Source organism: Crocuta crocuta, unplaced genomic scaffold (assembly GCF_008692635.1).
Source record: "Crocuta crocuta isolate KB4526 unplaced genomic scaffold, BGI_CrCroc_1.0 scaffold178, whole genome shotgun sequence".
Taxonomy (NCBI): domain Eukaryota; kingdom Metazoa; phylum Chordata; class Mammalia; order Carnivora; family Hyaenidae; genus Crocuta; species Crocuta crocuta.
Window position 1 is genome coordinate 1,092,941 of NW_027532855.1, and position 23,333 is coordinate 1,116,273.

The following is a 23,333-nucleotide window of genomic DNA, read 5'->3' on the forward strand; positions in this document are numbered from 1 at the left end:
AACTTTTTACAAAGCAAACATTTATTAACACAGTAAACGACTTTTTGTAGAATTTTTCTAAAGAAACAAATTCAAGACAAAATTTCTTCCAGTAGGTAACAAAATAATCTATTATTTAAATTCCTTCTCATTAAGATGACTGTAGTCCTTGAAACAGTACATCAGCTGGGCAGGCTCATTCTCTTACCAAGAACAAAATTGGTTGTGTGTCAGTCACTTTTGTTCTATAAGCACAACCAGGATATGTTGTCATTATTGAAAATTCAGTACTGTGATCTCCAAGAGCAAGTGTGAAACGTTTTATCAGCACCTAAAACATCTCGGAGTGGCTTTAGTACTTAATATGTTACAAGTTAGAACAAAGTAAGCATTTAGGGAGAAAGTCTTCCTGCATTAGTCTCTGGCATGGTGCAGGTGTGTCTTCATCCAGGAACTCAGGATAAACTAACTTTCTCTTAGCGTATATGTTTTCACAGCAAATTTAATAAATTAAAATGTAGGAAAAATAGCAACTAGCAAACAAAAGAATTGTTCAGGGTTCTCTTTAAATTAGCATGTTTAGGGTTACACGTGAATTAAAGCACTTCGTGTGTGGCAACATACCCAAGCCACTGGAACCAAGGATCAGGCTTAGCAAATACAGCAGAATTATCTGAATTGCAAATGCATTCTGAGCAAAAGTCCAGCACCAACCAGCCTCATAAGCATGTAAGACAAAGTTACTGTTTCTTCACAATCCACTCTTAAGGCATAATCAAAGAGGAGTTCCAAGGCTTTTGGTCCTTTCTGCTATACACTCACATGCTCCCAAGGACACAGATGTGTGGGAATTACTTGCCTGTTTCAAGCTCTTGATACAGAAATGAGAAATTTTGGGTTTCTGAAAATCACGGAGTCAGGAAAACCTAGCAAAAAATATTAACACTCTGTGTTCTAAGATGTGCCAGATCACCTCATTGCTACTTGTGAATAAAAGGACTGCATGATGTTTCAAGTGTTCTAAAGCCTCTTGCTTAATCTTTCACACCTCTGCAAAAACAACTACACCGTTTGCTGCTAGAATCTTTGGTAGGACAGCTTTTACCTAATCAGATTTTAGGAATGTAACCCATCAGCCACATTTCATTTTAGCAGTTATTCTAGGACTGATTTCCTAGCTGCATATGTGCTGTGAGTAGAGATTATACTAAGCCATTCTGTAAGCGTTCAATTTGTCATTCCTTCTTCAGTGCCTACAGACAGGAGGAGGGGAATGGATGCAACCGTCCATTTCTTCAGTCCTATTCAAGTGTCCCCAGAGCAAATCGAACTTGCTTCAGTTCAATAGGAAAGAGCTGAAAATACATGGTCCCAGTTTTATTTCAGCTTAATAGCCTAAAGGTATCAGAGAAATAAACCTACACGGAAGTGTAAGGCAGGCTGAGAGGCCAGGGAGACCACTCACACTAACTTCATGAGCTGGGCCAGGGCTCTGGATCTATAGTTACATAGTTGTCCAAACTTCATACGCATCAAGACAAGCAATAGAACGGTTATGCATAATACAACCCGCACTATGATTAAGTGAGGTCATGTTAACTGCCTTGTTTGTTGATCAAGTGTAGCTGAGGTCATGCAGACTGGGAGTTTTAAGGGAAAGCTCTAAAAATGCTTTGATAAAGATGTGCAAGTTAGCAGAGATTTCACAAAAATGTGCAGAAGCTATTCTTGCCCATTTTGTCCACAGACAGTTCTTGGTCTTGGCCCCCAACACTGACTCGTGTACAGTGATCACCCACACAGAGACGCAGCGCAGGATTTGCTTGGCAGGTGACTCCAAGCTCTCATTCCATGTTGGTCAGAGAGTGAAGCTGTGAGGGCATTGGGTCTGTCTGTGGAGTCAGCTCACTAAGCTCACTGATGGTGGTGGCCAGCAGAGCGTCCTGAGACACCACGGAATCATCTGACTTGCAGGCCATGTCTGTAGAACTGTTCTCATGCACAGTGGGTACACTACCTTGGACTGTGGCTAGGTTGTGAAAATGTCCATTTTCTGCAAAAGATAGCAATTTATCTGAAAGTTTGGATGGTGCGTATTCTTCATCCGGCTGTTCAGTTTTGTGTGCGTTGTCATTCTTGGGTGAGCCATCTACAATAACAAGGAAAGACTTCCATGGAGTATTCTTATCATGTATCTACGAATCAAACACAAAACAGAAGTCACAACGTGTCTCTGAACAAGTACATCTTTTAAAACAATGGTCTCTTTTCAACTTAATATTGCTTCTACCACAACAAAATACCCTTTCACTAATGGCCAAGTCTTTCTACTGCCACTGTCACTGTTGGAAAGCCCTTATCATAGATTGTGCCTTTGAGACCCTGAAACTCTGTTCTTCATTCACACTGGGAATGTACTCCCCGCAGAGAAAACCTGAAAAGGAGAGACCTGTTGTCTTCTACAACCACCTTATGGAGTGACAGTTGGAATTTCTGACTGTCTAGAGGTAAGGGAACATGGGGACCAGTGACTTGTCATTCCGAAGCCACACTACTGCCTACCGAGGTATGCCGCCGGAGAGTGGATTTGTCAGTAAATGTCCGCCCACACGCGTTACACATGAACGGCTTCTCCCCTGTGTGGATGCGATGGTGGCGCTGGAGAGCATTGAGCTGGGTGAACTGCTTACCACACTGGTCACAGCAATAAGGACGTTCCCCTGAGATGGGAAGAGAGGAAAGCCACTAGTTCATCTTTCCAGCCTACTGAATTGAATCCTGATACACTCTGGAATCATGCTGTTGGTGAACTACTAGAAAGCATCAGCAGAGGGGTGCCTGGGTGGTTCTGTTGGTTAAGCATCCAGCTGATTTTGGCTCAGGTCATGATCTCATGGTTCCTGGGATCAAGCCCCACATCGGGGTCCATGCTGGCAGCAAGGAGCCTGCATGGGTTCCTCTCTCTCTCTATGCCCCTCCCCTGTTTGCACTATCTCAAAATAAATACATAAACTTAAGAAAAGAAAAGAAAGCATCAGTAGGAGGGCTGTGCTGGGAACGACCTGAGAGTCATTCAACAAGTACAAATCTATCCCTTGAATAAAAGGAGTTGATAGCCTACACCCAAATAGAGCCAAAGCCAAAAGCTGGTATTACATCCACAGAAATTCATCTGTTTTCCATAGTTACAGAATATAAAATTCCAAGTCCCACAAAAACTGAATTTGCGTGTGTGTGTATACACTAACAGGTATAGATCATTACCCCCAAATTCTAATCTGAAAATGTTCAAATGTCCACATATCCACATCCACATCCATATTCAAACATTCATATACCTTTTCAGTTTGTCAGAACCAGAAACTAGAAACTCAGAAATTTAAAAATGCTATTACAACACAAAATAATGCTCAACTCCAAATAATTTCTAGTGAAACTAAAACCTTTGGGATATTATTCTTGCCACAATGAACTCTGTTCTGTGGCAACATTCCACCCATACCTGTATGGACTTTAATATGTTGGTAGAGTGAATTCCGCTGGGCAAAAGTTCTGAAACAAACTTCACATTTAAAGGGTTTGGATCCAGTATGGATTCTATTGTGATGTTTTAAATACTCCTTAGAAGCAAAACTCTTGCCACATGTTTCACACATAAAAGGTCTTTCACCTACATGAAAAGATGAAACAGAAAGTTAGAAAGGATACAGGCACCAGAACACTCCAAGAGTCGGCCCACACTCTAGATCACCTATGAACTCAAAAGCGCCGTGCAGGGCAACATGTTACATCTTCTAGTTAAAACGCTCATAAAACATCTATTTGTGTAAGATGCCTGCTATCTGCTGAAAGTTCATGTAAAATACCCTTGGAAATCCCAAGAAGGATTCCACTAGCCTAGAATTAGATCATTCAGTCGGCTCACATTTTGGAAATTCAGTCATTCCAAACAAATAAATTTTACAACTTGTTTGGGAGAGTTGTTGGAGTTTGCAAAGCAGCACTCTTCTGGCACTTTATCAGGACAAAAGCTCCCTCGGGGAGGAGAGGAAGTTTACATGGCTATGTGTGTACAGCCACTCTCGAACAAAAGCTCCCATCAACTCCAGTACAGAACAGGAGAAAAATGTTCCCACTTCATGTTGTATAATTTGAGTCTTTTTATCCCACAAATCAAACTCATCTGATTATTAGATGTGCCCCTGATTTCACAAACAACAAAATAAAAATACTAGGTTTAACAGAACCCGAAAACATTACTATTTTCATCGAGTGACCAGTTCCGACTTAATGTTTAGTGTGGCCTGACCTCACCTCCACCCCCAATCTTCCATGAGGCACTGATTCACATTTCACAGTCTCAGTAATTCACATCATTAAATGCCTCGGCTCAGCTTCACCTGCATTTAAACGTGAGGCTCATATAGCAGTGTTTAGAGATAAACATTTTAAAATGCAAGCAAGTAAGAAAGAGCTGGGTTAGTATGATAACAGCAGTGTAAAACAGTCAGGTTCTGTATCCCATACAGCAAGGTTCTGAACCTCAGGATTAGCGTGCTGAATTTGAATAAAGCCAACTTAAGTTTTCTCCCTCACATAATAAAATCGTATCACAAAAATTTGGGAAGATAGAAATGAGATAATCCCACTACCTCATACATTATAGAAATTTGTTTTCATCTAGTCTTTTATGTGCAGGTTTTCAATGTAGCTGGGATTAGCTGTATGCGTAAAATGCGTGCATTTTCCAGTCTATATCCAGGCACAGGTATTTTTCATAACGTTCAGAGCCCTGAGAGCCGCCCCATCGGGAGCTAGGAGAAGATGGATTTACCAGTTTACTGAACCACTTCCTGTGGTTGGACAATCAGGTTGTTTCCAATGCTCTGTTATTAGAAAGACCAAGAAGAGGATGACAGCATATAGCTTTTCCCATATTTTGAACAATTTCTTTAGAACAGATTCCCGGAAACAGGATTTGGGGCTAAAACAGTGGGAACTGTTTCATACCTTGTCATACATTAAGACTCCTTTGCCAGCTCCCACTTCCCAGTGTGCACAGCCCACTGCCTCAAGCACGCCCTCAGCACCAGGAGCAGGGGCATATTTTATTTACTAATTTTTGCTCACTTACGAGATGGAAAAGCTATATTGTGGCCTTAGCTTGCACCACTTTGGGAGATGCCAACTTCTAAATTAAATGGCAGTTTCTTCTACAGCTAGAAAGACATTCAATCACAACAGCATTGAGTATTTACCTGTGTGACACCTTTTATGATAAATCAGCATGTGGTTCTGAGTGAATCTTGCACCACATTCATCACAGACAAAAGGTTTTTCCCCTGTATGAATTCTGAAAGTACAACATTCAGATGATAACTTAGGATGTATCTCAAAGCTCACTTTGCAATACAATTTCCACTGTAGCCTGCAAAGGTGGTTATTCCAAGAGACCAAATGAGAATGGCCTAAGTGGAAGGACACAGGCCTGTGACCTCCGTCCCCAGATCCATTTCTAGCAGAGGCCAGCAGGCTGCCACTCTTCCCAGGGGGGCGCGGAATAGCTTCTCGCCGCCCTCTGGTTTACACTGCTCTGCCAGACGGCAGACACACACCTCTGCAGGCTCTCTTAACCACTGAACGGTGCCAGGCCACATTTGTATAAAGCTTCCTCATGGGAGTAATCAACCACAGACACATTGGGGACTATGGCTGACAAAGCACCACATGATCAAAAATGTCACGTGACATGACCGGTCCAGAAAGAACGGTTCTCAAAATGCTGAAGAAGCCTGGTTTCCAAGGGGGACACCTCAGCATTTCAGTTTCCCAACTAGTATGAAGTAGCCATCAACCATGAGTCCCTGAGCACTTCCTAAACCAAGTTTTTAAACTTCTCACATAGAGTAAAAAGACAATGAATGCTATGTGACCACCCCAAAGACTGGCCCCAGCCTGACAGCAGGTCTGTACTACAGAGAAATTGCCTGTCTAGATTTCAGGCATAAACAGTGAGCCCTGGAAGGACACCTACTTAAAAACTGGTATACCCCACCTACAGTTTAGAAATTATGAACAGAAAAAACTGTCCTGATTCTGGAGGTTGGACTAACCAACAGCACACACTTCAAGCCCAGAGAATGAACACCTAAGACCAGAGGAGTGTCCTAAAGCCCTAAATGGCCTCTCACTGAAGTTGTTAATGGGACCCAAGTTCTAAATGAACAGTCAGGAAAAGAGCAATGAAGGTGATCAGCCCAATTGCCCCTCAAGCATGGGGGCACTGTAAGTTCCAGAGGCTACTCTGGGATCAGGAGAGCCTGGCCTGCATGGTCACAGGACCAGGCTGGAGGGCCTGGTGTTCCTGGTGCCTTCTGCCTGGGTGGGCCGGTGCTCCCTGTCCAGGCTTCTGTGCTGGCACAGGGCATAGGGCGAGGGGGACAGCCATCAGCCTGGGGCCTGTAGGAAGGCTGAATGAAGAAGACACACCTCTACTCAGGAAAACAATTCACAGAGGTCCCTAAGCAGCACCCCCGACTTCTAGAGGGCACAAATTAAGAAGCGGAACATCTGCAGACATGGCCACACTGGTCAAACCCTGGAACCACCTCAATCTCTGGACACCCATCTCCAGAACATCAACAGGCTGCATCCCGGGCAAAAAGTGCCCTTACAGCAGCTCCAGCTGGCGGCCTTGGTCCTACCTCATGTGGGTCTTCAGTGCCGAGGGCTGAGAGAACTTGGCCTCGCACTCGGTGCAGCTGTAGGGCTTGTGGCCCGTGTGTGTCCGCTCATGCAGCCGCAGCGCCGTCTTGGAGCTCAGGCCCTTGCCACACTGCTGGCACTGGTGCCGCTCGCCACCACCCTCGTGTACCTGCACCACATGCCGCTTGACGTCCTTCTTCCTCTTGAACTTCTTGCCGCATAGCTCGCACGGGAAGTGACGCTCACTGCTGTGCACGTGGTGCTGGTGGCTCTTGAGGTTGCAGCGGTTGGCAAAGGTCTGGCCACATGTGTCGCAGCGGTAAACTACCTCGGTGGCCACCCCATGGTGGTGCCGGATGTGCTTCAGGAAGCTCTTCTCATATAGAAAGGCTTTTTCGCAGATAGTGCACTTGAAGTTGCTCTTCCTCTTCTCACCCTCCTTGTCCTCATCCTCCTCATTTTCCCCACGGCCCGTGTCCTCCCTGCCACCCACTTTTGGCAGCACCTGTGCCGCCTCCACCACGGTGCCACACTCCTCGTGTTTTGTGACGGGCTCCATTTCTGCACCCACGGCGTCCGAGCTGGGGTGCTGGGGGCCGCGGTAGTTACCCTCGTTGTCTTCGGCACTTCTCTGCTGCTCCCGGAGCCTTCTTGTGTATTTCTTTTTAGGGATTTCCACAAACACCTTTCTTCCAGCCAGCCTTCCACTGGCCCTTCTGATTTTTGGGTAGGGAGGCTTGACTGCATCTTTTTTCTTGTCTGGTTTCTCCTTGGACTTCCTGGGGGGCACACCTGGTGACATACCATTGCTGATTGTCTCTGCTGGGGGATCTGAGGCACCCCCAAGGCCGTTAGCAAGAGGATTGTCCACGGCAGGACTTGCCCTAGGGTCAGGGGCAATGGAGCCTGGGGAGCCACTGCTCCCTTCTGCCTCCTGAGATTCAGAGAAGTTCTGCAACTCCAGAAGTACCGACTCTAACATCTGCTTCTTCAGCTGAAAACAAGTTTCTGATAAATCCAGACATTTTAGTTTCTCAGCCATTTCCAGCATTCGCTGCACCCGATCTTCCTCTACTTGCACCTTCGCAGTGTATACAAACTCAAGAAATGAAGCAAAGTCAACAACTTGCACTTCATTTAGGTAGACGTTAGTCCTCGTACCATCCACAGTCTTTTCATTAAGAAACATTTCCTTAAAGAACTTGCTGGTGGCTGCCAGAACTGCCTTATGAGCCATGAACTCTTTGCGGACGCCCTGGTACTCCACGCTGACAGTCACATCACACAGGTGACCAAGAAGGCGCAGTTGGTGCATTTCATGCAGAAGGTTGAAAGGTGAGGACTTGGATTCCAGCAGAACTGCTCCACTTTCCATGTTTCTTCTTTCCAAAAACAGCTCTGAAAACAGAAGCAAGAATTATTCATGCATGAGCAACCACCAAAGCCAAAAGGATTAAAAATTAGGATTATTTCAGTTCTCTAGAGGATAGGAACTGATTAACAACCAAAAGCAAACTTTCCTCATATAAAGATATAAACCACACTTTTTTTTTTTTTAAAGTTTATTTATTTTTGAGAGAGAGCACGAGCAGGCTAAGGACATAAAGAAAGGGAGAGAGAGAATTCCAAGTGGCCTCTGCATTATCAGCACAGAGCCCAACACAGGGCTCAAACTCAAGAATTGTGAGATAATGACCTAAGCCAAAATCAAGAGTTGGACACTTAACTCCCAGGTGCCCCCAAATCCCACCACTTCTTAGCGGGTTTCTAAACTGAAGTCATGATGCACCCTCATAAGATAATATTTGATGAAAGAAATAATACTAAGATTTCTCCCAGGGATAACCATAAATGGTAAAGTGAGGCCTAATGAAATATATTGTGCCAGGAACTTGCATACCTAGAACATTTTCTATGTTCCTTACAGACCCAGACCTAAAAACTGTAATAGAATTTACAGCAACAATGTCTAGCTCTTTGACCAGGAAACCAAATAATTAAAACAAAACATATGGCTGCCATTGAGAACAAACCTTAGAGAATCATGTCTGCCTTTGAAAACAACCAACTAAATAACTACTTTCCGTAAGGAAAACTTCATGGAAAAGCAGTTCATAATCCATGGCCATTTTCAGCACCCCTAAACACCTCATAATTTGAATTACCATCACTTTATGAGAATACTTTCAGGAGCTGCCCTAGTGAGCAAGTAACTTAGTTTCTCTGAGCCACAGTCTGTTCTTCTATAGAAGATTGCCAGGCCATGCAACGCTTCAGGGAGTACAAGCATGTCAGGTGCTTACAGTTGCACCTGAGACTTGTAAGCTACTTGTTGCTGGCTTCCCATGCACCAGGCCTGGGTGCTACTGTTATCCCCATTTCACAGAAGAGAAACAAGGTAACCGCTTGAGACTGAGGTTTGAGGCTGGGCCTGGTCGGACTGACTTACACTGAAACTGCTCAGCATGCCCCTCGCTTCAGCCATGCCACCTGCAAAGAGCTGATTTTCCTCCCTAGGTCTTTCCACAGCTTTGGACGCTGCAGATTTCACCCCCACCCAGAGGTCTTCTCTCCTTGGCTTCCATGGCACCCCACACCATCATGGGTCACTCCTGCCTGACTGGCAGTACTCTCTCTTCACACTCTCTGACTCTGTGGTTTCTTCTCAAAGTGCACCCCAACCTTATGCTCCCTTCCTCTTCCCAGTATGTTTTAGTTCCTAAATCTCCACCACCTGTCCAAAGCACCCGTCCTCCTTCAGTCAGACCTTAGATGTCACCTCAGACGCAGCATGTCTGAAGGGGAACTTGTCTTCACCTTCCCTGGAAAACCAGCCTCACTTCTCTCCACTTCTCCAGTCCCACCAGTGATACTGTTTCCAGTACCTGACACTACAATCGGCTCCCTACAACCACCAGCTCCTCCCCCCCCAACATGAAAAAAGACTGCCCTCTGAGAGTTCAACTGTAACAAGAACATCCAGGAGGCCTGAGCAGTCACCTGAAAACACCAACAAGCCTAGGTAAAGGGTTATGGTGTTGGGGGAGGGGCGGAACACTAGGCCAAGGACTGTCACGAATTCCAGCCCCAGCCTTGGAGAAATGGCTGCAGAGGGCGATCTCAGCATGATCCCCATACTCACCAGCAGCCCTCCACTTTCCAACCTCTACGTAACGGACTCTCGGGCAGACTGTGAGCCTACAGGCGGCCTGACAGTAATTTGAGTCTATCAATAAAGTGATTTCTGAGCATGATTTCCCATCCTGTCTGAGCACAGGAAGGAAAGGCAGTCAGTGATCATGGCGACAGGAATCCTCTGGCCTGGGTGACAGCTGCATCTCCCACTGTAATTGGCTGGCGCCCGGCCGCACCTCCGTGCTGAGCATCGCGCTCCAGCCGGCAGCTCTCCGAGGCCCCTCTGCACTAGAGAGGGTGCGGCGCTCCGGCCCGGCCGCGTCCGGGTGGACATCGCGCTCCAACGGAGCACGCCTCCGCCCCCTGGGCCCCTACGACCAGCACACTTCCGAGGGAGGGACACAAGTCCCCGCTACAAGCGGACCCGGTGGTTGCTGGGTCGCGGGCATCCACGGGGCCCGCGTGACCGGGCCTGGACCTACGGCCCCGGGCCGTCCCTGGCTCCTGCTCCCCCCAGGCCCGCCGCTCCTCCCAACGGGCACGCGCGGCCGGCCCGCTCCCCGCACGCGGACAAGTNTTGGTCGCTAACCGCTCTGAGCCACCAGCTACGCTTGTGCTGCGCGCAGTCCCGAGTGGGGTCAGCCGCGCGGAGTAGGGGAGGGTCTGCGACGCCGGCCTGGCACCGGGAAGGGGCGGGCGTCCCGCGTGTGTCCTGGGACTGGCGCGCGGCGGACAAAGCACTTCCACGTGCCGCTGGATGGGGTAGGCTTGGGGCGGGGTGCTGGGCGGGCATTCTTCCCTCAGGGCCCCTGCCCAGGTTTGTCCCTAGCCCACAAGCGCGGAGACCACACCACGTACCTTACTCCAGCGCGCAGTGTAATATCCCGGGAGTCTGCAGGCGCACACATGCTTTGAGTGGTCATTACGGAGCTTCCCAAGACCCTGCCGCCTTGGGTGGAAAGATTTCGTGCTCCGTCTTTGAACACTTCACCCCCAAACCTTGGTGCTGCCATGCATCCTGTACAGTCTTAATCAAAATCCTGCTTTGGAAAACTTGTCTTAAACTAAAAGTTCTCAATGCAGAATCTGACTTCCCGCTTCGAGCCACTAAAGCGTTGCGAGGTCTTGCTCCCCCTTACTGTGGCCAGCCATGCACTGGGCATCGTCTTACAGGATGTGTTGGTAATGTGTTGTACTGTAAAACAAACAGATGAAAAAAAATAAGATGCTTAATTTTTCGTTGTTGAAAATATTTACTTCTCCTTTTTCTTTCAACATTTAGTTTAGAAAAGGAATCACTATAAGTATTTTCTCTTTGAAATGTACCTAAGTCCTTTTGAAGACTTTCTAGGCCTTCCTTCAGCTTTAAGACTTAGAACCTATAAGAGTCGCTCGAGGGCCCTGGAGCCAGCTGTTTGCAGTGTAAACATCCTGAGAGATACCACCCAATCTTCCAGTTTCCTAGGACACTAACTTTAGTGAGTGCCTTGCTCCAAGTTGTACAACTAACTCCTGTCATAAAGGTATGAATAGCGTGTTTTCCCTCTGGCTAACCAAATAGCTAACCTACATGGTCATTCCAGGCACCAGGGAGAGAGGACGAACTACATGTGATCAGTAATGCTGTCTAGTCCTTTTACTGGGGGACTAGTTATTACTGTTGAGAATACATATGAAACAGATCATGCCAGAAAATATGTATGTAACAGCTGACATGAAAGGGTGAGGTTTCTTTCTGCCTTTGTCAATTGCCTGTGATGCACATCACATTCTGGTTTAATGCTTATTTGATAATAAAAGTGTGTACTACCTCTATGGAAAAGATTTCTGGGTTGGGAGATTTTTTATTTTATTTTTTTTATTTTAACAGGAGCCAGCTTTCCACACATAGCAGGTACTCAGTATTTGAAGAATGAGTGAGAGGGGGCTTTGCTTAAGCACATTCTATATTTGCACTCCATGATTCCAAGAAATCGGAATGAACACAATTTTCACTTGTGACCCCAGAAGGTCCAGAATAATTTTTTAATTTATGATTTTGTTTTGCATTACTAAAAGACGATTTGCTTCCTCACTTAAATCTTCAGTGCTTACTACCCATTTCTGTATCTCCTTTGGAGAAATTTTTCTTCCAATCCTTTGTCTATATTTTTTAGTTATTAGTCTTTTTACTATTGAGTTGTAAGAGTTCTTTTTATATTCTAAATAAAAGTCCCTTGTCAGAAAATATAATTTGCAGATATTTCTCCCATCCCATGGGTTGTCTTTCACTTTCTTGGCGGTGTCTTTTGAAGTGCAGGACTTCTAAATTTTGATGGACTCCAATCCATTCTTTTGTTGCTTTTGGAAACTGTCGCCTAATCCAAGGTCATGATGACTTATACCTGTTTTCTTCTAAAAGTTTTGTAGTTTTAGCCCTTATATTTAAGTCTTTGATCCATTTTGAGTTAATTTTTGTCTACATTATGAGATAGCAGTCCTACTTAATTCTTTTGCATGTGATTATCCAGTTGTCCAGCATTTGTTAGAAATACTGTTCCTTTCCCCATTAAACTGCGTGGTCTCCTTGTCAAAAATCATTTGACTGTAAATGCCACCATTTACTTCTGGACTCTGTCAGTTGATCCTTGGGACTATCATCATGTCAGTACCACACTGTCTCTGTTATTGTGTATGTTTTTCCTTTTTATGGAGAGGTTTTAAATTTTTTTGCTGATCAGTCAGTCCTGTCTTTTGGGTTTCTTCTGCTGATTGCAAGTTCAGAAAATACTTCTAAATGTAAAGCAGAGAGAATAGGAAGAAAGGAGGTGCAGAGATGATGCCCTGAGCACCTACCAGTGTCCAGAACAGGCTTCAGATTTGGCTGAGATTCCTGGTGGCCAAAGAGAAAAAGACCATACAGGTTTGTCTACCAGCTTTATCTACAAAGTAAATTTAGTTTGCTCAGAGGAGGTTTTATATACATTGAAGGCAATATATATCCTAAAAAACATTCTTAAGATGAACTGACCTCTATGCTCTTCTCCATCATGATTTTCATCTTTTTCCTTTTCTTCAAATTCACATTAAATGAGTTTGCTGCCTCCTCTTTTACAGCCAGCAGATTACCTGTGAGTGGCTCCTACTGTGGATCCAGGGTCTGATGCTGCCCCTGTGTTCCTTCAGGTACATCTTTTTCTTTTTTTTTTTTAAGGTTATTTATTTTTCAGAGAGAGAGGAGAAAGAGGGGACAGGGGGGAGATGAAGACACAGAATCTGAAGTGGGCTTCAGGCTCCGAGCTGTCAGCACAGAGCCCAACATGGGGCTCGAACTAATGAACTGTGAGATCATGACCTGAGCTGAAGTCGGACACTTAACCGACTGAGCCACCCAGGTAACCCCAGGTACATCTGTTTCATTGTCTCTTGCCTCTGATCAGCTGGTGAGTGGGATAACCACCCAGCACACTGGCAGAAGTTTTTGTCTGGTCTGGTTCATGTATTTTTCTGTAGAAAAACAAGGTAACTGCAGTGGATAAACACTGGGTGACTCTAAGACTAAACAAGGTAAATAAACATCAGGATGAGATATAATGCACAGCTTGTGTTCTCTAAGTGGAGATGAAAACTCAACTGAGGTAGGCTGATCAGAGATCCATGGTTTCTAGGTAAAAAAATACTATTCATTTACCACATGATTAGGGGTAAGTATGTCCATGCATGCTTGTCTAAAAGCCCCTGGACAAGAAGAGGCCCTGGGAATATCCCACATCTTCAGTGACCCCAGCACTTTATTTCACCATAGTGTTGAACACGCTAAAAGAATATGGTTTAGTGGGTTAGTGGTGTCAGCTCCCCAGTAGCTAGAGTCCAAACATGGCAATTCCTTGGTGGAAAGCTGAAGATACACAGAGACTGGCAAGAAGTAGCATGTGTAATTCACTGACAGTGTGCTGGGTGCAGAGCAGTGGATCTGGGATGGGCACATAACAGGCTGTTAGCATGGCTGCACATCTGTTTCTTGATCTGTCTCCAGCAGAGTCTGTTTCTAAGCTTAATATTTGCCTTGTGTAGTTTTCTGTATCTGTTTTATTTTTCAGTAAAAGGAAAATAAAAGGAGTTGAAGAAGACATACTTATTCCTTTCTGTTAACAGAACATATGCTCAGTGAGTGCACATGCCCCATTTATGACTGCAGACATGTGGCTTTAATGGCATTTCTCTGCTTGGCCTTTTGTTTCCCACACCATAATTATCAGGTCACTTAAGTCACCAGCGGGGTCTCTTCAGTTACATTATGGCCCCACTTTGTGCCTGCAAGCAAAGCAAAAGGAAAAGGTATGTGTCACCTTGAATTGCTGACCTTGCCAGGAGCTAAAGATCTTTCCCAGGTTAGGTTATAGAAACAAGATTTGAGGAATTCCAGTAATAGAGCCATCTATGTAATAACTTGAAAACCTTCTTGCTACAAACCCTTAGAAATGGTAACTTAAATATAGTAACTATCTTCTTCAAATTCATGGCCAAGATTACAAGAAATCTGGGAACTCTCTGAGGTCCGAAATAAAGAGGAACTCAACATCAAGCCTGTTGGTGAGTGAACTACACTGCCTGGAAGGGGTTGTGGGTCTGGTCTTGATCATATAGATATGACTCTGGATTTCCACACATACACACACACACACACACACACACACACACACACACACACACGACAGTGAGACCTTGCACAAAGCTGAGATGCACAAAGAACCACATCCCCAGTGAAACAGTAGTTTAGGGGGAAAAAAAAACCTGTCCATCAGCATAGAGAATCAAGTAGCTATTGAGGTTGCCCTGAGACCTGAGCTAGGGGTGTAAAAGTCTCCCCCAAAGATTTATAACTCTAGGCCTGCCTCCACACATGGAGTTTCTGTTCAGATTCTGCTGCCCCTGAGGCCTGGGAAACTCTTAGCTTGGAAATTAACATAAAGCCTGGTCTCTGGCCAGAAACGTCCCATGGACACCTGCAGAACCATATGCAAAACTGCTCCTGAGGAACAGACAAAGGAAAAAACTGAGTGAGTGGAAGCCAGCAGCATAACAAACAGCAGGTTGGACCCTTAAGAATCTCAGTAGGACTTCCAGATTCTACAATAAATATGTTTACATTATTTAAAACAAAAGGAAGGACTTCAACATGTTAGAATAAGAATAAAGTGTAAGCCGACGCAAAAAAGGACTAAACAAAACTTCTGAAAGTTAAAATAGACTTGCTGAAATCAAAAGCTGCATTTTAGGTAAGCAGTAGGTTTCAGACAGCTGAAGAATTACTGGGTTGGAAACAGAACTGAGGATCTTACCAAGAAAACAGTGGAGATGCAGGATTGCAGGTATGAAAGAGAGCTTAAGAAAAATAGAGGAGAGAATACTAAAGTCTAATATACTCATAATAGGACTTCAAGAAGGAAAAACAATGAGACTGAGAGGCAATACTCAAAGAGATATTGACTGATAATTTTCCAGAACTAAATATGGAAGCTCTCAGTTTTGGGAAGGATGGATAAAAATAAATTCACATCTAGATACAGTGCAATCTATCTGCAGAAACTGCAGAACGACAGAACCAGAAATCTTACAAAAATCAGACAGACCAGACAGAACTGATTAAAATTCTCTAACAAAAGGAAGCATGTGATCTGTGCACAAGATTTGTGTGGAGGGCCTCCAGGTCAAGGGAAGGAGACAGGCACAGCATTTCTGCTGCTGAACAAGTAGCAGCTTTCTTTATGGAGGGAATAAAGGATGAACTGCACAGAAAAACAAAATTCTCCATTCAAGAACAGATTTTTCTTGCCCTTGATTTTTCTAGCCTCTGGTCTTATCCCAGGTGTGACTGTTACTTTTTTCCAACCTCACTGGCCTAAGGGAGGCTCTGACAGCTGGTAAAGCAGTATTTCTGTGTGTGTCTGTGGGGGGTGTTTCTGGGAGACATTAGCATTTGATTCAGTAGACTGAGTAAAGAAGACCCACCCTCACCAATGTGGGCAGCATCATCCAATGGAACAAAAAGGCAAAAAAAGGGCAAATTCTCTCCTTGTGCCAGGATATCCCTTTTCTCCTGCCTCAGAGGTTGAAGCTTGGGACTCCAGCATGTTCACCAGTAGCCTCTGACTTCAGACTGAAGGGATACCACTGGCATGCCTGGTGTCCAGCTTGCAGCCAGTAGACTGTGGGGCTTCTTGGCCTCCAGAGCTACATGACCCAGTTCCTTCATGAATCTCCCCTAATTTATCTCTCTATCCTACTGCTGTTTCTCTGGAGAGCCTGGACTAATACACCAGGGCAAAGTCCTCCATCCCATATCCTCTAGCCACCTTGACCTTGAGCTGTCCCTCCTGCTCCGCCCCTCACTTTAACTCTGTCACTTTCTGATCCTATCTGAAAATTCTTGGCACCAGGAATACCCTCAGGACAGAAAACCTATTAAATCGTGGCCTCAGTTAATTCTTCTCCAAAGTCCTCAAACAAATACTTCTTGAAATATGTGTCAAATTTTCTCATAGGAGTTCATTATGCTGCATTGAAATTTACTTGAAAGAGGGTCCCTTTTTAATGAATCTACACCACTACAATGTAAAAATTCTGATAGAGTTTTTATTAAAATTGGATTTTATATTTTACTATTATTTTCCCGTGAATGGTGCAAAGTTCAACTTCTTAGAAATAAATACAGCATTAGATGATGATTCACTGGCCTACTGTATTGGTCAAAACAAGAATCCAGCACGCAGGGTCTAAAATCAAATTATAAATCTTAGCTCTCTGGTGACTAAGCAAGTACTTCTGCTATTTGAATGTCATCTCTTTTGCTAGTTCTTCACTAAGCAATTCTGACAATAAGTCCAAGTGATTAGAAGTATAAACGCTGACAAAACGACAAAACCTGCCATAATTCATTGTGCACACATAATCCCCCCCAACACACACACACACACACACAAGTCCCTAACTTGTGTCGCAGGTGGTTCCCCGCAGCAACCACATTCCCGGGCTTTCTCTCTCATGCGGGTTCCCATGTGCCCGATACCTTGCACTTGGTGACAGAAGGGACAAGCCTGGAGCTTCTTTCATGTCCACAAGGGACAAGCCACTCTATCCTGTTGTCAGAGGGCACCTGGAAGGATGCTGTTCTTTGAACAGTCCGAGGTCATCGATCCCACCTGGAAGCATTCCATCATTCCGGACTGCCTGCTGTTCTCCAGGCCCTGGGGTCCAAGGAGAATGCAGCCATGTCTAAACGGGCCTCCCCAGCAAGGCCCGGCAACTTCCTTACAGTCTGTATCAGCCCACACTGGCTCCGCTCCCTTCCATCTACCCAAGGTATTTCTAGTTTCCAGGCTTACCCCACCAGGCCCTTGCACCTGGCACTCTAGCTGTCCACTTGCTGGTGAGGCTGTGTGCACACACGTGCCCGTTTTCTCCTGGCAGTAGAGGCCACAATTGGAGAGACCCTGATCTACTTTCCCCATCCCTGATCCCCAGACGCTGACGCATCATCACTCACATAGCCAGTGCTCTGTTACGTTTCTCCACGCATTGTGTTTGCCCTCATTTCTTCACAAATATCCAGCAGACCTTGGCACTCAGGTCTCTAGGCTACCTCTCTCATACAATGCAAATTTTCTGGTTCAGTTTGTGCACTGTAAACAAATTCTAGAAATGAGGCAAACTCCTCTGTGTAACTGTCATCAAAGCAGTCTCTCTCCTGATGTCTGAGACAGTCCTTGAAGCAGCTAAGATACTTTGTGGACCAGAAGGGCTTCCAGGGTCCCCAAGTGAGCTCGGTGCTGCATTGCAGACCATATGGGCCCAGCCTGTGGGGGTGTGCGAGATATTTAGAGGCTCCAGATAGCAACTTCATGCCTCAAAAGCTGTTTCTTCTCCATTTGGTCAGGGAGGGAGGAAAAAGGAGTAACTAGAACCGGATCTAATGAATATAATTTTAAGGACGATCATTTAATTTTTTTGCTAGAGGACAGAATTACAGCATGAAAAAGACACCCTTTGTGAAAACAGTGTGACGTGGTTGAAGGACACATGGGGTCAGTGAGCCTGGAAGCTGTGTGGCCTTCCTCCTACAAACACAACCTCCCCCAAGCTGGTCCCGTGTTTTAGATTAATTATAATGAAAATATGAACAAAATGTGTTTCATGCTTACAGTGGGCAAGCCACCATGCCAAGCACGTTGCTGGCACTACTCATTTCTTCTCACAAAAGTATGAAGGAGTACTGTTTTTACCCCTTTGAACAAATGAAGGAGCAGAGAGGGTAAGGAACTTACCCAAGATCACACAGAGAGCCAACAAAGAGCCCGTATTTGAAGCCCCAAAGTGCAAGCTCTGACCAGACCATAAAGCATCCCATGTCAGGGAAAAATCAAAAAGGGACTAGAGAGAGTGTGATTCAATAACATCCTAAAACTCCCACATCTTTGGTTTGCATGAAACCAAAAGTGAACACTCAGAAGTGTGGTTCATGCAAGAGCTCAGGGATCTGGCCCTTCTCTGCCTGACCACATCATTGCCATCTCACATCTACACTCCTGGCCACCCAGGCCAGGGCTCAAGTCTGGAAGTGGCCACATATCTCCTCAGCACAGGCCATTTGCACATCCTGGTCTAACCTTCCCTCTTCCCCCATTTAGTTCCCACATATTGCTTCAACCTCCATTCAATTGTCTCCTCCCCAGGAAAGCTAACCCCAGTGCCCTGACTGTGACAGAGCCCCATCCCATAAGCTCACAGAGTACCAGGTACCACTCAACAATTACACAAATGACAAGCGTGATTTTACACTTATTTGGTGACTGTTGGATTAAAAATCTTTCTCCCTCCCCACCCACTAGGCTGTGAGGTTTATGAGCACAGAATGGTGAATCCCTAGCAGCTAGCTCACATAAGTCCTTCCTAAATGAAGGAATGAGTGAGTGAATAAATAAGGGAATGGCTACTCAGTCTCTTGCAGGATATGCCAGGCTTCTGGGCTGTCAGCTATCTCTGGTGTAATCAGCACCCTGGAAACTTCACATCAGGTGTCATGCAGCTTCCCAGTCTTTCCTATCTTCTGCATCCTCCTCATTCTTTTGCCTGACGGCTGGTGTGTCTGGTTGGCAGACTTAACTCTCAGTGCTGTCCTGGACGGGGTGATTTGGGCATCGTCGTATGCCCTGAAGAAGTCAAATTGGAGACAACTACAAGATTTAAAATGACTATTTCCTACTTTTCCTGGCTGAATTCAGTTCAATGCACTGAACAAGAAGAAATAAACACCTATCATATGGCTTCATTTCATTTCTCCAATGGCCAAAGAAATGCATTAAGTGCACCTACTATGTGAGAGGCTTTCGAGATTCTATGGAGCCCAAATGGCAGAAGGGGTTCTCTCGACCTTCACTGAGGAGTAACAGATATGGTATCAGTGCTCCTGTCACTTTGGATTCAGGTTATGATCACAGATCAGTTTCTAGGATTCTAAACCAGCTGATACCTGCAAGGTGTCTAAGTGGTGGCCACACAGTTTATCTGTTATGAGCACTTCTCTAAACATACGCACAATCTTGTCTGGATCTAATTGAAAGCTATGGATCTCCTTTCCAGAAAAAAGCAGCCATACAGGGGTGCCTGGGTAGCTCGTGGCTCAGTTGGTTAAGTGTCTCAGTCAGTTAAGCGACTTCAAGTCATGATCTCACAGCCTATCAGTTCAAGTCCCACATCAGGCTGTGCTGATAGCTTGGAGCCTGGAGCTGCTTCGGATTCTCTCTCCCTCTCTCTCTCTGCCCCTCCCTGGCTTATGTGTGTATGCATTCTCTTTCTCTCAAAAATAAACGTAAAAAAAGGCAACCATACAACCACAGGTAATTTTACACATAGTTTCAAAGTATTCACAGGCCTCCACAGGCCCATCCATTAAAGGAAAAGGATGGCCAGGGCCTCAGGCCAGATCAGCAGATATTAATTTGTGAGTTTTTTTTTAAGTGTTTAAACATTAAGAAAATTATATGTCTAGGCTGAAGTTCACTTCTCCTTAAGGTTAACCTTTGTTCACTTCCAAACGTCCTTCCATCCTCCCGGCTTGCACCAATGTTCAGTCACACCAGACCTCATCTCTACTGGACTCTGGGGTGGGGACAACTGACATAATCTCTCAGAACACACTAGCTGGTGGCAAAGCTGAGCTGACAGAGGGTCACCATTTCTACACAAGGCTCCACAAAGCTAAGATGTGGTTTGTTGAAAGTTTTTGGTTTGATATACTTAATGGCTTTGACTGGAAACGGAGCTATGAAGGCTATTGGTTTCAACTGGCCTAAGCTCATGTCACACAGGCTCATGAGATTTTCCCTGTGCTTGCTAGGAATGGCACGGTGTCGGCTGCACGGTCTCAGTTTTGCCAGCAACAGTGGTGTGACTTCCAGGTCACTATAGGCATGAAGAAAAATTGGCAGCAGAAGCTCTGTCTAAGCACTAAAGGTGAAGGAGCTGGAAAAAGGTAATTTGCCTTTTAAGAAGTGTTTTTAAATTGTAGGCACTGCTCCTTAAAGAATCTGTAAGTCATTTTACTGTGGTTCTGGACTGAATCTTTTTTGTTTGTTTGTTTATTGTGATGAAATATATGTAATGTAAAATTTACCAGTTGAACCATTTTTAAGTGTACACTTCGGTGACATTAACTACCTTGGCAATATTCTACAACCATCACCATTATGCATCTCCAGAACTTTCTCATCATTCTAAATAGAAACTCTGTATCCATTAACAATAACTTCCCATTCCATCCTTCCCCCAGGCACTTGAGACCACCACTCTACTTTTTGTCTCTATGAATTTGACTCCTCTAGAGACCTCATGTACATGGAGGTATACACACTGTGGCCTTTGGGTCTGGCTTATTTCATTTAGCATAAATTCATCCATGTCGTAACGTGTCAAAACCTTATTATCTTTTAAGTATGAATAATATTCCATTGTATGAATATACCACATCTTGTTTATTCATTTATATGTTTATAGATATTTGGGTTGTTTCCATATTATTGCTATTGTGAATAATGCTGCTATAAATATTGGTGTGCAGGTATCTGAGTCCCTGCTTTTCTGTTCTTTCAGGTATATATTTAGAAGCAGAATTTCTGAATCATCTTTTGGTAATTCTATGTTTCTAATTTCTCTATGCCCTCACCAATGGACTGAAGCATTTTTAAGCAAGGGATTTTTATATATATATAATCTTTTCAGTGAGGTATTCTCAATAGTTTTATCAAAGCTCTCGATACTCTTAATTGTTTAAAAAAATAGTTCTCAGTGTTCAGGATTGAGCCTAAATATAGTTGTCTCCAGGAAAAGCCTAAATAATAATTCATGATGGGAGATGAGAAACATAGAAACAAATGGCACTTGATTTTGAAAAGAACTCAGATTCCAGTAAGTTAAAAATGCTTATCTCCTCTCATCATGCACATGACAGATAAATTTAATCCAGCCATCACATTTGGATAAATTTAATCTGGCTTTCAAATCAACTTTGCTTCAACACAGAATGTCAAAATGGGCAATGCACCACTTTTATAGAAGAATTTAAAATAAAAAACCTTACTGTAACACTGCTGCAATGTTACTTTATCACTATCAAGGGTCCTATATGTTTAAAACGGCCCATGAAGTATTCAGAATGTGTCAAAAGTCTAAGTAGAGACAAAACAACATATGAGGACAAGAGCAGCTAGGATCCTTGTTCTGCCCAAGTTAGTTAGCATTCATTGATTCACTATGGGAAGCACTTCTTCACCTGGGTGTCATAACAGGTTTACTGCCTGACCAATTGAGGAAATGAGACATGATTGTCATAAACTTTGTATTCAATTCCCTTTAGAAATGCTCCATAATCAGGTTCCCAGGTGGAAATTATGTCAAGCATTTTTTTTTAAATTTTTTTAAAAATTTATTTCTGAGAGAGAGAGAGAGCACAGGGGAGGGTCCGAGAGAGAGGAGAAACAGAATCTGAAACAGGCTCCAGGCTCTGAGCTAGCTGTCAGCACAGAGCCTGACGCGGGGCTCGAACCCACTAGCTTTGAGATCATGACCTGAGCCGAAGTTGGAGGCTTAACCAACTGAGCCACCCTGGTGCCCCTTTGTCAAGCTTTTTAAAAGAATTTTTGGAAATCATTAAGGAAAAAAATCACCAATGACCCCATACAGAATTAGCAAAGAACACAAATAGGCAATTCACACGTAGGAGTACAAATGGCAGAGATTTCACTGACAAATGGAATACTATAAAAACAATGACAAACCAATGTCCAGACAAATTGACCTATAGTTAAACACAACCTCTGACCCAGCACAAGTATCCATGGGAAATACAATCTCAGGGCTAGTAAGGGGCAGGGGTGGGGGGTGGGTGGGAAGTGGGAATTTATCTATCTACCATCTATATGTATACCCAGGGAACTGTCCTCACCCTTTAGCCATCCTGAAAAAGTAAAAAGGAATGAACAATTTTCACATAAGGGCGTTCACTGGAGTGCACTTATATTACTAAAACTTTAGAAATAACCTACTCACCTATAAGAAGATGACTGAATAATTTACAATATAGTCACACACTGGCCTATTATGTGGTCATTATAGGAACGTCTACAATTATTTACTGGAACTAGTAATAATCATTTTACAATGTATACATTTATAAAATCACACTGTACACTTTAAATACAGTTTTGTCATTTATTTTCAATAAAGCCTAAAAACCTTTAGTAGCTTGGGGAACTGCTCCCTGTGTCATAACGAGTAAAGAAGATTACACTATTCTCATAAGAAATGATCTGATTTTAAAACAAATCTATAGGGGCTCCTGGGTGGCTCAGTGGGTTAAGCGACCCACTCTTGATTTTGGCTCAGGTCATGATCTCACAATTGGTGAGGTCAAGCTCCAAGTGGGGTGTTGCTAACAGTGCAAAGCCTGCTTGGGATTCTCTGCATCCCTCTCTCTCTCTGCCCTTACCCTGCTCCTGCTAGCTCTCCCTAAATATAAAAAATGAACATAAAAAAGCACAAATCTATAAAACTAGACTATAAAGAACTATAAAAGATTACACCCTCTGAGGACTGATGGATGTGGGGGGAGGGGGGGATGGGCATGGAGGAGGACACTTGTGGGGATGAGCACTGAGTGTTATGTGGAAACTAATTTGACAATAAACTATTAAAAAAAAAAAAAAAGAAAACACCCTCAGCTCTACACCGTAGTGGGAGGAGCTGAGACGCGCCCATGACTTCCCCGTCCCGCCCACCTGACGCAAGCCCCGCCTACCGCCACCGGCCAGCCATTCGACATGCGCCACCTGAGTCCGCCCAGCAGGCCGGGCCACGCCCCTCAAAGGGCTCTCGAGGAGCGCCAGGGCGGGGCAGGGCGGCCGGGCGACTCAAATCCGCAGTACTCACCACCCATTGGCTGTTGGGATGCCGACCCCGCCCCGCCGGGACCAGGAGCTCTC

General features: G+C 44.5%; 1 protein-coding gene and 1 long non-coding RNA gene across 3 annotated transcripts; one reads left to right on the forward strand and one right to left on the reverse strand.

Annotated features, from left to right (window-relative positions):
- GZF1 (GDNF inducible zinc finger protein 1) lies at positions 1–10,802 on the reverse strand. Of its 2 annotated transcripts, none has more exons than XM_077745472.1 (6): positions 10,678–10,802; positions 6,684–8,082; positions 5,238–5,332; positions 3,482–3,649; positions 2,542–2,699; positions 1–2,174 (listed from the first exon to the last, which is right to left on the reverse strand). In XM_077745472.1, exons 2-6 carry the CDS (start codon positions 8,057–8,059, stop codon positions 1,824–1,826), a joined length of 2,148 nt encoding a protein of 715 aa, XP_077601598.1. In that variant the 5' UTR covers positions 8,060–8,082; positions 10,678–10,802; the 3' UTR covers positions 1–1,823. The 2 variants fall into 2 exon arrangements, with proteins under 2 accessions (XP_077601598.1, XP_077601599.1); XM_077745473.1 differs by having other exon boundaries at positions 1,919–2,128.
- LOC144216201 (uncharacterized) lies at positions 10,491–21,384 on the forward strand. Its single transcript, XR_013330607.1, has 4 exons — positions 10,491–10,581; positions 12,916–12,984; positions 20,195–20,329; positions 20,947–21,384. It is a non-coding gene; the product is annotated as an uncharacterized LOC144216201 (long non-coding RNA).
- The last annotated feature ends 1,949 nt before the right edge of the window (positions 21,385–23,333 follow it).

Excerpts from the sequence above, each read along its gene's own strand:
- GZF1 (XM_077745472.1), bottom strand. The coding sequence starts at position 8,059 with ATGGAAAGTGGAGCAGTTCTGCTGGAATCCAAGTCCTCACCTTTCAAC. Across the intron at positions 5,333-6,683 it reads GCACTGAAGACCCACATGAG|AATTCATACAGGGGAAAAAC; the intron begins GTAGGACCAAGG and ends TTGTACTTTCAG. Across the intron at positions 3,650-5,237 it reads TCATAAAAGGTGTCACACAG|GTGAAAGACCTTTTATGTGT; the intron begins GTAAATACTCAA and ends CTTTTCATGTAG.